The 17,101-nt window shown below is 37.5% G+C and overlaps 2 protein-coding genes across 2 annotated transcripts in view; one reads left to right on the forward strand and one right to left on the reverse strand.

Annotated features, from left to right (window-relative positions):
• Positions 1–17,101, reverse strand: part of LOC136864261 (potential E3 ubiquitin-protein ligase ariadne-2) — a 238,468-nt gene that overhangs the window by 55,692 nt on the left and 165,675 nt on the right. The window lies entirely within an intron of this gene.
• Positions 9,937–12,865, forward strand: LOC136864864 (myb/SANT-like DNA-binding domain-containing protein 4). The gene is made up of 5 exons (XM_067142293.2): positions 9,937–10,110; positions 10,495–10,762; positions 11,157–11,234; positions 12,412–12,474; positions 12,575–12,865. Exons 1-5 carry the CDS (start codon positions 9,937–9,939, stop codon positions 12,814–12,816), a joined length of 825 nt encoding a protein of 274 aa, XP_066998394.2. The 3' UTR covers positions 12,817–12,865.

The following is a 17,101-nucleotide window of genomic DNA, read 5'->3' on the forward strand; positions in this document are numbered from 1 at the left end:
TCGCTAGGTCTTTACGTGCGTCGTTACTCGCTAGTGAGCGGAGCGCTCACCTTTACGTTTAAAGGCTATAATATGCCCATATAAAGTTGGAGGTATTTTTAATATGTCAATTTGAGATAGTTATTTATTTAGGAACACGGCCGAGTGGAATGGCTATGGAGGCAGCTCTACATTTGGGAGACGCGCGAGTTCGATCCCCACCGTTAGCTGTTCTGAGAATAGTTTTCTGTCAACGCGTCCAGGCAAATGCCGGGGCAGATTCTATTCATAAACTACAGCCGATTCCTTCCACCTATTTAGCCAACTTCATTCACCATAATTTATTTCATCTTTATTAGCTCCTCAACTAAGGTTGGCGTCAGGAAGGGCATCTGGCCGTAAAACAAGCCATTTAAACTGATCTCACAGAATTCAATAAACGAAATTTCCTCTCCTTCCCAAAACTTGCAGACACTCTGAAACACAGTTATGATCAGTTTCGTAAACCTCGTCTGTTTCATTACTTTCAGTTTCGTTGTTCAAGAGCACTTTTTCCTCCGTTTCAGCCAACCACGAAAGTATCTGATTAGTGGATGACATTGTAAGTTGTATATATCGTCTAACAACAGTCACAGTATAAAGATTTCACATTAAACACAAGCATGAAACAAACCCTGACGTATTACAAGGCGCGAAATGTAAGTAGCACAGTTACTCGCTACTGAGCGCACCGCTCACCAAACATACACTACCGTGCCTAATAATGAATTGCGGGTATTTGTTTTCAAAGATAATGAAAGTGACTGGCACATCCCCTTCATAACAATCTGTTAGAAAGGTACAGGGAGTTTCAAAGTTGGAGGTCTTGTAACATTCCAACAAGAAGCAATATAGTACGAAGGTGAGCGCCGCGCTCACCATGCGAGTAACCGCGGGTTAAAGGCATTCAACCCCTATTTCACCCTTTTTCACCCCTCCTATTGGGATTTTCTGAAAACAAAAAAATACGCGTTTCCTTATTTTTAAGGAAGATTCTAAATACTAATTTTTACATTTGTAAACTTTTAAAGTTTTGAGATATAGATACACTCATTTTAAAACTTCACCCCCCTTTTCACCCCTTAGCGACGGAATATCCAAAAATCCTCTCTTAGCGAGCACCTGCATCTTAATATGAATGTATCTCCAAAATTTCATTTCTTTGTGTCCAGTAGTTTTGGCTCGGCGATGATGAATCAGTCAGTCAGTCAGTCAGTCAGTCAGGAAAAGTTATTTTATATATATTGTACCCATGACCTTTGTGCCCTAAGAACATTATGCATAATGTAACAATTAAACTAAAAGTTGGATTCTTGATAGCATGGATTTGACACGTGACGAGGGGGTGATTACCTTCGGTCCCACGCTCTGGGGTACGTGACGTCAACCACACGTGTCGACGGCGGAAGAATCTCAAGTCATTTTTATGAACTATTTCAAAGCGCGTGTACATGGCGTGACCACGCCAAGTCAAAAAATATATAGTGCCTATCAAAGGAGGTCAATCATCTCACAAATCGAACCCGTAAAAATTTTAAATGTCCGTGAGCACTACCGCCAGAAATGTAGCAAGCATGTAGTCACTTTCAAAACTCTTGAAATTGCAGTTTAGGTAAGTCAGAAAATTTATAGAAATTTTCTTGGCGGCAAAGGGAGAGATCCGAAGAGAGGGGGTAACTGCTATAAATATGAAGGGACGCCATGACGAAGCCTCCTTCTCCGGCATTTGTGATACAAAGCGGACGAAAAATTGTTGAGCTGCTCTGCGAAATCAAACCAACGAAAGTAGACTGAGTTCAACTGCACATTTTAGCCATTGCGGCTAAGTCTTGACTCCATGAGGAGATAGTTTTCTTGAGGGAAATAATTGTACCAGATAGGACGGTCAAAGTACTGAATAAATTCTAATGTGATTAAGTAATTCGTGTGCGGAAATAATTATAGTCCATCGTGTGCGTTCAAGCAAACAAGTGAAGGGTATTTTCTTTTTTTTATGCTTTATTCCAGGAAACCTGAAGAAAATAATAATAAACTGTGAAGCCATGAATGTAAAAATGGCTAAATAAAATGCCAGGGTCGTAGGTGAGCCCTATGACGAATACTGGCGTGACGACATGAGGTAGGTGACTTTCCATCTTACTACCTCTTATATCTTGTCTCGTGATTTCTTAAAGTGTATTTGAATGGGGATATACGACGCAGTGGTCACCCCTACTAAGTTTTGTAAATGTGAGAGTACGACTAAAAGAGTCATTTGTTTTATTTTCCACTTGGATAAAAGTTTGAAGTCTTGCGAGTGCCGTATAATGTTGTAAAAAGTTATTGAATAGGGTTCCGAAGTGATATCACGTCCAATATAGATCGTCATCCGTGTGAGTGTACTGCCTATATTTTGTGATGTCAAATTAAGATGTTCATTCGACGTAAAATTCTTCTGTCTGCAATTTGACGTTAATAATAATAATCCATGGTCACTCATTTTCAATCGAGCGGAAGCGCGCTGTCGGGTGAGAACCTAGGGTGATGAATTTGGTCACGGAGAGAAACGTTTTTATTTAATGCCCATTTTAAACTGTGTCTGACTGACAATAAAAAGATCTAGTAGAATGTTTCAGTCATTTCTCGTAAAAATCAAGTTATTAAATACGATATCATTTATGCGAAGTTATTCATGATTAATGCATTGTGCGATATTAGACGTCGGGATTTCTAGTGAGGATTTTATTCCAGTTCGTTGTCGATGATAATTGTGGAGCTGGGAAACAGAGGTTAGTTTTGTGAATCAGGTTGGACCTGTCATTGAAGCCGGGACACGGAAGCCCGAGGAATGTTTTATATGAGTTGAGATGAGATGTGCGAATCAGGTTAGAGTCCTGTCATTTGAAGCCGGGACATGATAGCCCGAGGAATATTTTATAATGTTGAGAATGGAAAGAAATTCATAGAAATCCATAGCGGTAATAATTGGCGACGCGTATAATTAGTGTGGGCATCTTGAAGCATAACCTGTGCATTTTGTTGGTTAGAATATCGTATTTGTTTAATTATGTCGGCAGAGTTTAAAGGGAGCATTTTGAGAAGTCAGTCAACTGTGAATAAACCAGGTGTTTCCTGTAACTGCCAAGCGAGCTTGGGGGGGATGAGAGGCCTCAGCTATGATAACGGGAAAGGAGTGGAGTTGAGATTGTACTGTAATTCTCGGCCAGGGGAAACGTTAAAATGCTGGATTTAGTTGAAATTCATAGCCGGTAATGATCTAAGTATTGTGAAATACTGTAATTGGGGATGTAATGAACTTTTGAAATCACGAACTTTGAGTATAAGGAACTGAGTAACCTAATTCAGGGTTGTCCAAAATATAGAGCGATGGTCGTGATGATCGGTTTGTCTGTGAGGGGTGTGCAAAATTCATAATGGTAATGACGAGATATGACATCGTAATTATATGGCGAGTTGTTTGGTTTGTACGTAGATTATTAGGATATCCAAGTGTTAATAACGGTTAGGACTAGATTAGATTTTTAAGCGTGATATCACGAGACAGGATATATATAGCTGGACATGAATTATGTAAAATTCTTTTCCAGCCAGATAAACATCGCAATATTGAACTCACATCACAGCTGCGTAGAAATTTGTGAAGAAACCAGAGTCCGCGGAGATAAAATTTGTTGTTCGTTAATATTTCGTTAACTCATTTAGATTTATTTAATTATTAAATTCAGTGAAACCGCATTTGAAATAACTTTAATCAAGCGAATAACTTGGAGATGCATTCTGGAAATTTTAGTTTGTTTTCTGGGGAATGTTAACATGTAAAGTAACGATTAAGGGGACATATCCGAAGGAAATGGATTTTTCTGCCACTAAGTTTGTGAGCATTGCTATTGTTGTAATTATTGAACTTTGATTGATTGAGCAGTGAATGTGCTGGGGATAGTAAAGTGGAACTTTGGTCATCAACCGATGTAACTTAATTGTGTTTAGCCTTCAGCCTAGAAACTTGGATGGTCAGGGGGTCATCAACCTCAGTGACTTAGATTAGGGCCATATGCCATTGTAGCATCCTTTCCTTGCGGTCATCATCCACAATGACTTTAAAGTAACTTGGAAGATTAGATGTCGGTCCATGACATAGACGCAGGTCACATCGATTCAATTAAGGGTCCATGCCGTAGAACCACTGTGTGGCACACACCGATTGGACGGCCTTAATAATAACCAGAGTCCAGAGTTCGTGTGACGAGAGCTGGACCATAACGAATCACTATGATGGTACATGTGGTCTCACATGGAAGCCGAATTTAAGGATTTCCAGACTTTCCTTTCTTAAATGATTAATAATTGAGACAATGGTTTCTAGTATGAATGCCCGTCAGGCAGTTACGTTAAAGTCTCACACCAGTGTTCTGACGTTTATGTAAAAGTGATTGTGGTGTCCAGTGGACACAATTGACTTCTCTGATACTGTTGACATACCATGATGCTTCAGAATTTTCCTGAATAAATAGGAATCTTTTAAATAGACCTTTCATTCCAGTAGATAGATTAGAAATACTGAACCCTACCTTTACCTCAGCAAGTGACGAAGAACCCGAAACGACCCAAGAGACAGATCTCATGAACTTTGCTGATAGGTAAGAAAGGTAGGTATCCCTCAATATGGACCAAAGGGTTCAATATATAGATGTCCTTGTTATCATATTTAAATTTTAATATTTCTTTAGCATTAGTCCCCTCCTCTATCGGGACATTATCCTTGTAACCAACAATCTTTACTTACTGCTGACTGAATTCTTCAGCCTTTTGAAGATCCTGACCTACACACTCCCGTTGTTCATTAATTATTCCTGGAATGTCCTTCTTGGAACCTGTTTCTGCCTTGGAAAAAATCCAAAGAAAAGCAGCTTGATTTCTTCTAAGTGATTTCCAACAGAAGAGTAGTGTTACAAAAATGTTGCAAAGTTTGGGTTGGGAAGACTTGGGAGAAAGAACTGTTTCCATTTTTCACTAAAATTTGTATGACTGCCAATTATGCTTGCCATTATGTTATCCTTAGCTGACTTCTTTGCTAGATTCAATTTCCTAGTAAGTTCCTTACCTCTACAGCCATTTCTAACTTTATTTCATTCCAATCTGCACCTCCTCCTTAGTCTCTTTATTTCTCTATTATAATAAGGTGGGCCTTTACCATTCCTTAGCATATTTTAAGTTACAAACCTGTTTTCACATTCCTAAACAATTGCTTTAAACCCATACCAGAGTCCGTTTACATTTTTATTTACTGTTTTCCACCAATCATAGTCACGTTTTAAAAGCTTTATCAACCATGTAGTACTGCGTTATAGTCCTACTTTTATGACCTTTCTTTCTATCACATTTATTTTTAACTACAACAAAAACAGCTTCATGATCACTAATGCCATCTATTATTTCGGTTTCTCAATAGAGCTCATCTGGTTTTCATTCCCAACCTATCTCTATGATACACACTCCAGTTCCGTGAAAAAATTTCTGCATCCATTATATCATTTCTCAGCCATGATTCAACTTCTATTACAATATCTGGTAAGTATATATCTATTAAATTTCTTAATTCTATTCCTTTCTTTACAATACTTCTACAGTTCAACGGTAACATTTTTGTCATCCCTACTTGACTTCCAGATCCTTGTACCCTTATCACCGCTCCCTAGACCGCGTTTCCCTTAATGTACCTCCCTATAACCCTTCTGAACAAATTTTCTAATTTATACGTACCAATGCCGTTTAAGTGAAGGCCATCTGAGCGCAGATCTCTATCTCCTACCCACCCATTAGGATCTAGAAATCTCACTCCCAGTTACCACAGTCCCGCTCCATAATCTCACTTAAATCCCTAATCACCCTTCATTCAGTATCCGTCCGACACAGTATTCCACTGATAACTATCTCCACTTCCTTAAACTTCACCTTTGCTGCATTTACCAGATTCCACACATCCCCCCAACTATGTTGGTACTCATACCGGCTTGTCTTACATTGTTGATACCAATGTGAAACGCTACCACCTTCTCCTTCCCCTCCTCCTCTTCTACTTTCCTCAACATATGCCTCAACCTAATTCCTGGATCACACTCTACCTTGGTTCCCTTTCGTCCATACACTTTCCTCACATGTCTAACAATGGAATCCCCCATGACCAGAGCCTCAACCCTACCCACCTCATTTCATCCCCTCCCCTCCTGGTCAGCCCTATCTTTCCTGACAGCTGCAGAAGCTACTTCCTCCTCCACTTTCTACCTCCAATGACCCTGTTCCACCTGTCTTTTCCTATCCTCTACTCTACATTTCCCTTTCCTACCTATTCCCTTCCTCCTACTTCCACACTTCTCAGCAACAGATCCCTGTTCCTCATCTTCCCTCTGTCAGTCTACCTGCAGTGACTTGTACCGATTTCTCACAGACACCCGTCCTGAAGTCTGATCCTGAATAGAACCCTTAGCCTGCAATCTCCTTTCTCTTAGAACATCAGACCACCTGTCTTCTACAATTTCCCCCTTTCCTTCCCATCCCTCTTTTACATCTAATGCATCCCATACATTGTTTGAGGGAGGCGTACCTTCTTTACCGTCTTCTGAGAGAATCCTAATTATCTCCCTCAAACTCTCCAACTCCTCCCTCATACTCCTTAATGCTGGGCCACACCCACAGTTCCTACACTAGCACTCCTTAGTCAATCTTTACGGAAAAATGAAACAAAAAGGAAAAATAAAATAACTTATTATGTGCAAAAAAAAAAAAAAAAAAAAAAAAATTAAAATAAAAAGAAAGAATTATTGTCTAGGATAGCACACAAAGTTCACATGACAATAAGGTAATAATTATACTACTACACTACAATACTACTTAGTCCTACTCTATTTTTATCCTACAGCACCCTAACAGGATAAAAACTGCCGTTAATTACTGAATACCGAAAGGAAAACACAAGAATTACACAATTCTATACTGCAGTTAAGCCTATCCTAATTACAGCAACATAATTCTATTAAGAGAGTTTCTGTGGATACCTCTACTATACTACACACACACTTTGCAATAATAGAATAAGCACGCTAATTTCTAATAAGATATTACTCATATACTACAGTACACTACAATAATTTTAAACCTAGTTCAGACGTATCCTGAATATGTTACTATTAAGCACAAACAGAAATGAAAATTGTAAGTTTGAAATTTGCAAGAACTACTCAAAGATTACCAACAAAGCTAAATGTGTATAGATTATTATTAAGTCTATTTTATCTTCCTATGCCTTAATAGATACACACAAAAAATACACACACAAAGATACACACGAAAACAGCACGCAAGATACGGCACTATCTAAATATACCGTACCGTATCTACACTACACTTCTCAACTGAAGTGTGGGTTATATGATTTTTACAGCTGGTGGATTAATATTATTTCCCTATTATGCAGGACGGAGAATAAAAGTGTCCTTACATAGTGAAAAATAAGAGGTTGTTTACAATAATTTCTGTCAAAACTACGCCGGGGGCTTGAACTGCAATATTATTGGGATATAAGATTTTGATTAACTTTTGCTCAATGAATAAATGAAAGTGCAAAGTACAATGTATGCTGGGAACTTAGACTACAAATTATCGGAGTAGGCCTACAGGGTTCCGTCCCACGAGTTCCATTCCCGTGAGTTCCAAAAACAAATTGCTTAGGAAAAACGTCCCATGAGTTCCTACCGCGTATTCACGCCTGAGTAAATAAGCTGATGAGTCCCATTAGTTCCGAATGTCTCTGGAAAAACCAGCTGTCAGTTCTGAGGTTTGGCCGGCTAATAACAGTACGACGCTGGCGCTAACAATGGACCTTATTTGTTATTATTTTTATTAATACAATTTTGCTGTAGAAAACTAAGCTGAAACTCGCTCAGGTAGTGTTCGGAACTGACGGGACTCGCTCAGGTAGTGTAATTGGCAGATAGCTAATTCGCGAAAGGATTCGGAACTGGCGGGAATCGGAACTGATTTTTTTGTATTTGTTTACACAACTACCATGTGCACGTACTCTTTGATCTCGTCGGAATGCAGCAACAATCATCAACAATCCAAAGACTGTTGAGTAATTATCCAGTGAAATACCATGTATTTTCTTTAACTTCTTTTTAAATCGAAGTTTGCAAGCGTATCATGCTATTTAATTGAATAAATTATTACCGCCGTGATAGTTTGAATGGATATCTATACGAAATAGTGGAAAAGCTTCAGAAGTTACAACTCCTTTGTATGTATTATACCAATGGTATTATAAAGTATACTCTTTCTGCCGCTCTTTTTTTTTTATCCATTTGAGAAAATTTAGTTGGCACTGCAGCTTTAGTCTGAAGTACCGTACATAGCCTCAACAATATTTTTAGACATTTGTTTGATGGGAACCAAGTTTCCGATGTCACACTGATGTCCAGGGTGATCTACCAATCTTAAAAATGGGTGGAAAAGGGGTTGAATGCCTTTAATCAGGATACCGGTACTTGTCTCTCAGAAACTGAAGATATTACAGACCTGAAAATTGGTACTTTTGATCTCTTTTAAAAATGAAGAAACACATATTTTTTTGTTTTTGGAAAATCCAATTTATCGGGGGGTGAAAAAGGGTGAATTTTTAAAATGAGTGTATCTATATCTCAAAACTTTGAAAATTTACAGATGTAAAAATTGGTATTTAGAATCTTCATTAAAAATAAAGAAACACGTATTTTTTTGTTTTCAGAAAATCCCAATAGGAGGGGTGGAAAGGGGTGAAAAAGGGGTTGAATGCATTTAATGAGGATACTTATATCTCAGAAACTGAAGATATCATAGACCTGAAAATTGGTGTTTTGGATCTCCTTTAAAAATAAACAAACACAAATTCTTTGGTTTTTGGGAAATCCAATTTATCAGGGGGTGAAAAAGGGGTGAATTTTTAAAATGAGTGTATGTATATCTCAAAACTTTGAAAGTTTACAAATGTAAAAATTGGTATTTAGAATCATCATTAAAAATAAAGAAAAACGTACTTTTGTTTTCAGAAAATCCCAATAGGACGGGTGAAAAAGGGTGAAAAAGTGGTTGAATGCCTTTAATCAGGATACCGGTACTTATATCTCAGAAACTGTAGATATTACAGACCTGAAAATTGGTACTTTTGATCTCTTTTAAAAATAAAGAAACACATATTTATTTGTTTTTGGAAAATCCAATTAATGGGAGTGGGAAAAGGGAGGTGAATTTTTAAAATGAGTGTATCTATATCTCAAAACTTTAAAAGTTTGCACATGTAAAAAATGATATTTAGAATCTCCTTTAAAAATAAAGGAACACATATTTTTTTGTTTTCTGTAAATCCGAATAGGAGGGGTGTAAAAGGGTGAATAATGGGTTGAATGCCTTTAATGAGGATACATATATCTCAGAAACTGAAGATATTGCAGAACTTAAAATTTGTATATGGGATCTCCTTTAAAAATAAAGAAACACGTATTTTTTTTGTTTTTGTTTTTGGAAATTCCAATTAATGGTGGTTAAACAGGAGTGACATATTGCGGTGAATTTTTTGAAAGACTATGGGCCGAATTCATAGTCAGCCCTTATACATAAGTGGAACCCTTAAGTAATAAGGGATCACTTATAATAAGTATTCACTTATATCAGTTTACATTTCATAGACAACACTTAAAGAGTACGAACATTTACCCAATAAGAATTCACTAGAGATGTGGCAATGCTGTATAGTTTGCTCGTGCTTCCTGGATCGTATAGTTCTGGCTACTGAACAGTGGTATGATCTATTGCGTTTTGTTTATCATCCGCTGTCATTTTTAAGGTTAGAAGATCATATTTGTATTTCCGTATGTATATTTTGTCATCAGAATGCCTAAAGGAAAACAATACAGTGAGCTGGAGAGACGGAACCTGCAAGAACTTGTGTCGAGGTACATGAATATAATAGAAAACAAGCAGACAGACGCCGTTTCTCTGCAGAAGAAGAAAATAGCTTGGGAGGAACTTGTTGTGGAATATAACGCCAACTCCGAGAATGCCCAGGTAAACGTTACAGTCCAATTTCCGTCTTAATTTGTTTACAAATGTAAAATATCTTGCCTTACAATACTTCTGATGGTTTGACAAATACATCCACAGTCCTTATGTTTTAGTTATTTACTTCCCTAATAAAATGGAAAGAGCACGTTTTCACAAAGCACACGCCATCCCGACAATTTCGTTTGCCATTTTTACCTGTGTAACTGATGAAATATTTCCATTCGTGGTAATACTGCATTATTTTACTGATATAGGTTAAGAACGGTTATTACGGTCAGAGCGAGCATTAGATGCGAGCAGACTACACACGGCATAGATCTTTGATGTATTTTTACTCTTTATATAGATACTGAATTTTATTTTATTTTTAAAATTTTGTTTTTTCAGAAGGATGTTGCACAGTTGAAAAAAGTGTGGGAGAATATTAAATTTCGCAGAAAGGCTGAGCTGGCTGCGGAGAAAAGAGCTGTCATGAAGACTGGAGGAGGTCCATCTCCAAAAACTTCAGCAGTAAATAATCCTGATCTGGACTCTTGCTGCAATATTGACATTGAAATGAAAGATGTGATTGATAGTGATATGCTGATGTTGGCCGAGAATCGATCTGGAGCATATGTGCTAGTAGACAATGTTCTCGTTCCACAGAGTACCGAAGGTAAGAATGTGATGCATTAATTGATAATTATTTTAATGAAATAGTAAAAACTGCTACCAGTCACAAGTTTGAATAAAATATTCACTCCACTACACGTTTCTCAGAGGCTTTACTCCACGTTAAGAATTTAACCCAAGTCCAATATTCTTTTGTCACAGATAGGTCCAAGGGGGTGGGGGAGTGCTACCAAATTCTCTGAACAAAATGTAGGCCTAACTTTATATTTCTGAAACATTTGTTTTATTTTTAATAACTGTGAAATTCAACTATAAAGGGATTTTGCATGCTAGCATTATATACTCACTTTACCTCATAACATAATAATATATTTTCATACTTCACACAAATTCTGTTATTATGAGTTCAAATCAGTGTTTATGTTCTTTTCTATCAGGACATGGTGAGGCTGATTCTCAGCCAGCATCAAACCGAGGAGGTGGTATAATCAAAGCACCTACATCCGGCAATGAAGGTAAATACTATTTAATCTATTATCATATAATTAATATTAACCTTAAAACCGAGCGAGTGGCTCCGAGGTTTGGGTCACATAGCGCTGTCAGCTTTCATTCGGGACATAGGGGGTTTTGAACTCCACTGTTGGTTGCTCTGAAAATGGTGTTCTGTGGTTTTCCCATTTTCACACCAGGCAAATACTGGGACTGCACCTTGATAAAGCCACGGTCGATTCCTTCCCCACTCTTAGCCCTTTCATATCCTATTGTCGTCATAAAACATGTCTGTGCTGGTGTCACGTAAAGCAAATTGTAAGAAAAAAATATTAACCTTGAACTGGTGATGTACGGAATTCCAACATTTTTGTTTCCAGGCTTCGCTAAATATTAAAACCCACAGAGGGCGTGGTTGTACATTTTCACTGACTCTTGCATGGGGACGGAGTGCTGTGAGATGTAAGCGCACAATATTGTAACTTGGTGTTCGGACGTTTCTTGTGGGTTCATCTAAAACTCATTTGAACCGATTTTTTCCCCATAAAAGTATCTCCGAGTTCCTACGTCTTCTTCCCCACCTTCATTAGTACCCAACAATTCACCTTTACTTCCTGTGTATCACTGTTGTGTTCACTTTCAATTATTTGTCATCAGCAATACTACATACCTCATTCAATAGTTTCCTAGTGTCCTTCTCGAACTCAGGCTCTGTAGATATTAATTACCACAATGGACCAACCAGTTGTGACATTTTACTTACGCTGAGTATTCAACATGCATTGAAAAAAGTACTCTCGTACCTGGAGACGTGAGGTCTGGCAGTCCACTTAAGAAATTCAACTGAACGAAGCGAGTTAACCAAGGCCACTGCATATTCCTGACTGGGGTGTTTAGTACCATATGTTGACCCAGATAAGGAGATAACATAAACAACAGCTCCCTGCACGATTTAATTAAAAGAACCCAGATGATTTATTTTTCTTGGGAATCTGTTCGACCTCACGTCACCAATTAATTAAAGTTAAAATATAGTTTACTTTTTAGATGTGCATATTTGCTTGCTGGATCAAAATACTGATATACAGTATCTATAAAAATGTCAAATGAAATTCAAGAATTTCGATAAACAAATAAAACCATTTTTGCTCTGTTACAATTATACCATGATAAACTCATTTTATTTTTATATATTTCCAGAGAATTCTCAGTGTCTAGAGTACATAAATGGTGACAGACAAATTCAGCAATCAAGCACACCAGGTACATTTATCCATTTGTATTTGATTAATTACATGTTATAATATGGACATTGTATCAAATGGCACTTCATAACTTTATAATGGAACTTCCTTTCTTTCAGAAATTAGAAAAGGTAGCAAGAAGAATTTATTTTCTGAAGAGGCTCAATTAAGAATAGACAAAGCAGACTATTTATTAAAACTCGAAAAAGAAATAGGAGAGATGAGAAGAGAAGAGCAGTCACTAAAATGTGAATTAATCAAAATTCAAGTAGAAGTAGCGAAGCAGCAATTAGACGCGGCGAGACATGAAGAACAGTTTAATAAACTGAAACGTGACTTGGAATTAAAAAAATTAATGTAATTAATGGAAGTGCAATAAATTAATTATTGAAATGCCTGTCTATAAAATTTTGTCTGATTACGTTGCCCCTAATGTTTTCAGCAACATGTACAATGGGAACTTCAATAATTTCCCTTCCTTCCTCCAACTCCTCTGCTTCCCAGAGATCTCCAGCTTGTATCCCTATGTTGTATAAAACTGCACAAGCTGTAATTATCCTAGTGATATTTCTCAATTTATTTTGAAGTTCGAAATATAGGCATGGAAACCTTCTCTTCCATCTTCTGATGGTCCTTTCAACGGTACTCCTAGTTCTCCTGTGGGCAGTGTTGTAATTCATTTCAGCACGAGTAGTTGGATGTGGAACAGGTGTGTAAATGTAATCACGCTGAGGATAGCCACTGTCCCCTAGCAAATGCCCAGGTATGTGCCCTTCACTTAACCTCACTCTAATACCACTGTTTTCAAAAATTCGGCTATTGTGAGCAGAACCTGGCCATCTTGTAACTATATCGAAGATGTCTTCATTAGGTCCTGCAACTATCTGTACATTTAGTGAAAAGAATGTTTTTCTGTTGCAAAATACTTCAGCATTGTTCCCTCCAGGACTTTTAATAGGGATATGAGTTCCATCAACAAGACCAACGACTCCTGGAAAGCCACCTTTTTGAAAAAACAGAACTTTTATTCCATTTAATATATTCTGGTTTGCAGGAAATTTGATGTATCTTTTGATGTGGGATGCCATGATTTCAGAAACTTCTGATATAATCCGACATACGGTCGGTTGACTAACCTGATATAAATCAGCACAAACCAACTGAAAAATAAAAAAGAATCCTGTAGCATGTCATATTTAAGTTAATTTTCCAGGTAAGTCTTTACTATTCAAAAAGCCTACAGTTTTGATCATGTATCAACTTGTAACATTTTTCCAATTAATTAAGCCAAGAAATATAATAAATTAATGATAACTCACCTGGAATGAAGAGGTGGCATAAAATCTCAAAGCAATTAATATCTTCATTAATGGTGAGATAGGGAGTCCTCTAGAGGTTATGTTCACTCCCTCAACCAAAAGTACGAGAATATTCATTACTCTTACTTTACTAAATCGAAACCTTCTTTTAAATTGTTGGTCACTACACATTTCTACAGGATTTTCCATGTCTCTCAAATATCTTTTGGGTGCACGGAAAGCATTCTGTGCATGAAATGCAAAATATTCAGCAAAATCATTATCTTCCATCTTGCTACCAAACAACATAAGTGAGTCACTTAAGTGTGAGTGGGAGGTCCACTTATAGCAATAAGTGGGACACTTAAGTGGGCAATACGAAATGAAAACTGGCTTATAAGGGGCACTTATGTATAAGTGCTGTCTATGAATTCGGCCCTTTATCTACAGAATATCTGAGAAACGTAGAATGTTACAGACGTAAAAAGTGATATTTGGAATCTCCTGTAAATGTAAAGAAACATAGGTGATTTGTTTTTGGAAACTCCTCTTAAGGGGAACTAGAAAGCGGGTGAAATTTTAAAATGAGAATTTATACAGTATATCTCAAGAAACTGAGCATGTTAGAAGTGAAAAATGGTATTTTTTATCTCTATTAAAAATAAAGAAACGTGTATTTTTAGTTTTCGGAAATACCACTTGGGTGGAAGGGGGGGGGGATTAAAGTGACAGAAAATGGTGTTGAATTCTTTTAATTAGGCTACTGTTATCTCAAAAATGAAGATGTTACAGGCGTGAAATTTGATATTTGGAATCTGCTTTAAAAGTAATGAAACACGTATTCTAGGAAAATCCAATGAAAGGGGGGGGGGGGGAGGTGAAAGAACTGAAAAATTAATTGACTTAATTGTATGAGAATACTTACTTCTATTAAAAACTAAAGTTGTTAGGGCCTACAGACGTGAAGACTGGTATTTGGATCTCCTTTAAAAACAAAGAAAAAACGCGTTTAGGGGGGCAAATCATCTTGGGGGGCGGAAGTGAAAAGGAGTTGAATTCCTTTCATGAGGAAACATAAATCAAAAACTGGAGAAGTTACAGAGTTAAAGTCGTGATAATTGGTATTTAGAAGATCCTTTACTATTAAAGAAACAAGTATTTTTTGCTGGAAAATTCACTAGGGCGGGGGAGGAGTATGAAAGTGAAAAAAGTGAATTATTTCAATCTCAAAACTGAAGGTAATAGACGTGAACATTGGTGTTTGGAATCTCCTTTAAACATAAAGAAACATGCCTTCTTAAAGTTTTTTTTTGGGGGGGGGGGGTAAATAAACTTAATGGCGGTGGGGTGTTAAAGGAGGTGAGACCAATTGATTTTACTGTTCATATTGTATTTATAAGGAGCCTCCGTTGCTCAGGCGGCAGCATGCCGGCCTCTCACAGCTGGGTTCCATGGTTCAAATCCCGGTCTCTCCATGTGACATTTCCTGCTGGACAAAACGAAGGCGGGACAGGTTTTTCTCTGGATACTCCGGTTTTCCCTGTCATCATTCATTCCAGCAACACTGTCCAATATAATTTCATTTCATTTGTCATCCATTAATCATTGTCCCAGAGGAGTGCGACAGGTTTTGGCTGCCGGCACAATTCCTATTGTCGCCGCTAGATGGGGGCTTTATTCATTCCATTCCTGACCCTGTTGAATGACTGGGAACAGGCTGTAGATTTTCGATGTATTTATTCTGATCATAAACCGATCATTTTTAATCTTTCCTGGGTTCGTTTTCAAGAGCCATCTTTTCCTTCGGAGAATGTTCTCAGATTACAGTAGATTCTCCTGGCATATAAACAAAAATTTAAACACATTTGAAATAAACGATAGGAATGAGACTGACCGTCCAATTTTTCACCTCCAGAATAAGGTCAATAATACATGGAAGTATGTCATTCATATGGCCACAAATCCCGCACACTTGCCTATGCGCGACAATGGTGCTGGTAGCATTATCAACAATGACAATGGCAGCAGATGTAATTTACCGCCAAGTAGCGGTCTTGCATCTTGCTGTGGGGTCCAGAACATCTACAATAATAATAATAATAATAATAATAATAATAATAATAATAATAATAATAATAATAAGAAGAAGAAGAAGAATAATAATAATAAGAATAATGTTCTGGACCGTCGTCAAATGTGCGGACCGCGCTGGACGGGTAATAACTAAGAATGCAGTCCGGCCGCGGGTTGAGTATCGCCAAGACACCCAAGACGACACCACGCTGCATCTCCTGAAGGATTTAATCCATATTAAAAATGCTTATGGGAAAAGATGGAAAAGATTTAGGGACCCAACTGACCGGGTGGAATACCTGGACTTAGCCCGGGAAGTACGAAATCGACTGCTGGAAAGAAAGATTGAAAAATGGGAGGAAACCTGCCATAATCTATTAGAAAACGAGTCGGATAACGAATTTTGGCGTATTCTCTCAGAAAACGAGTCAGTTCGCGAATTTTGGCAGATTATATATAAAACAATGAGCATTCAATTCTAAATTTCAGTATAATACCGTAGCGAAGCACGGGTATCTTGCTAGCTTGTTAATAAAAATGAAGACATGAAATTAGTATCTTTTCCATTACAGTAACTTATAAATTGGACCCATGATGTTGGTTCTGCCATCTTCACATGAACATTCTTTGCTCTTTGTGTCGGTCCCAAGATATCTTCCTTTCAGGTACCAGGATTTTACATATGGTAGAGGACGTAAATCTCCTACAGGAGGACCTACCAGCTTGATGAACATCAATGAACACACAGTCGTAAGGTGCAGAGAAGCCCTTGTTGGTGTCAATATTAAGTTCATTTGCAAGAAACTGCGTTCATATTCAGAGGCCAAAATGGGAATGCTGTTGATGGTGTTTACAAGTGGTAGTAGTGATGCTGACATTTTCTTCTGAACAAGGAATTCATAATAACCTCTTCGAATATGCCTGCCTTGAAAACTTAGATCGTCAACACAAATTCTGTAATTCACCTTTACCAAAAGTGAAATTTTTCTGACCATTATCTGGCCAATATTCAGGATACAGTACTTTTGTCTACTCTGGTATTTTTGTCTTCTATTGTTAACAGAAGATTTTCCATCCAGCGTATTAAGCTGTCGTAGAGCATTTCAGGATCAAGAGAGCTTTTTGCATTGGCAGCTCGACTTTCATCCGCTCTTCTCCAGGGTAACTGCCTTGAATTTCAAATTCTCAGGTGCATTTTGAGCTTCATGATGATAAGACCCACTATTACATTTCCTATCTTCAAACAGAAGAATCTGCCAGGATATTACGTTACGA

The sequence above is a fragment of the Anabrus simplex genome, chromosome 2, assembly GCF_040414725.1.
Source record: "Anabrus simplex isolate iqAnaSimp1 chromosome 2, ASM4041472v1, whole genome shotgun sequence".
Taxonomy (NCBI): domain Eukaryota; kingdom Metazoa; phylum Arthropoda; class Insecta; order Orthoptera; family Tettigoniidae; genus Anabrus; species Anabrus simplex.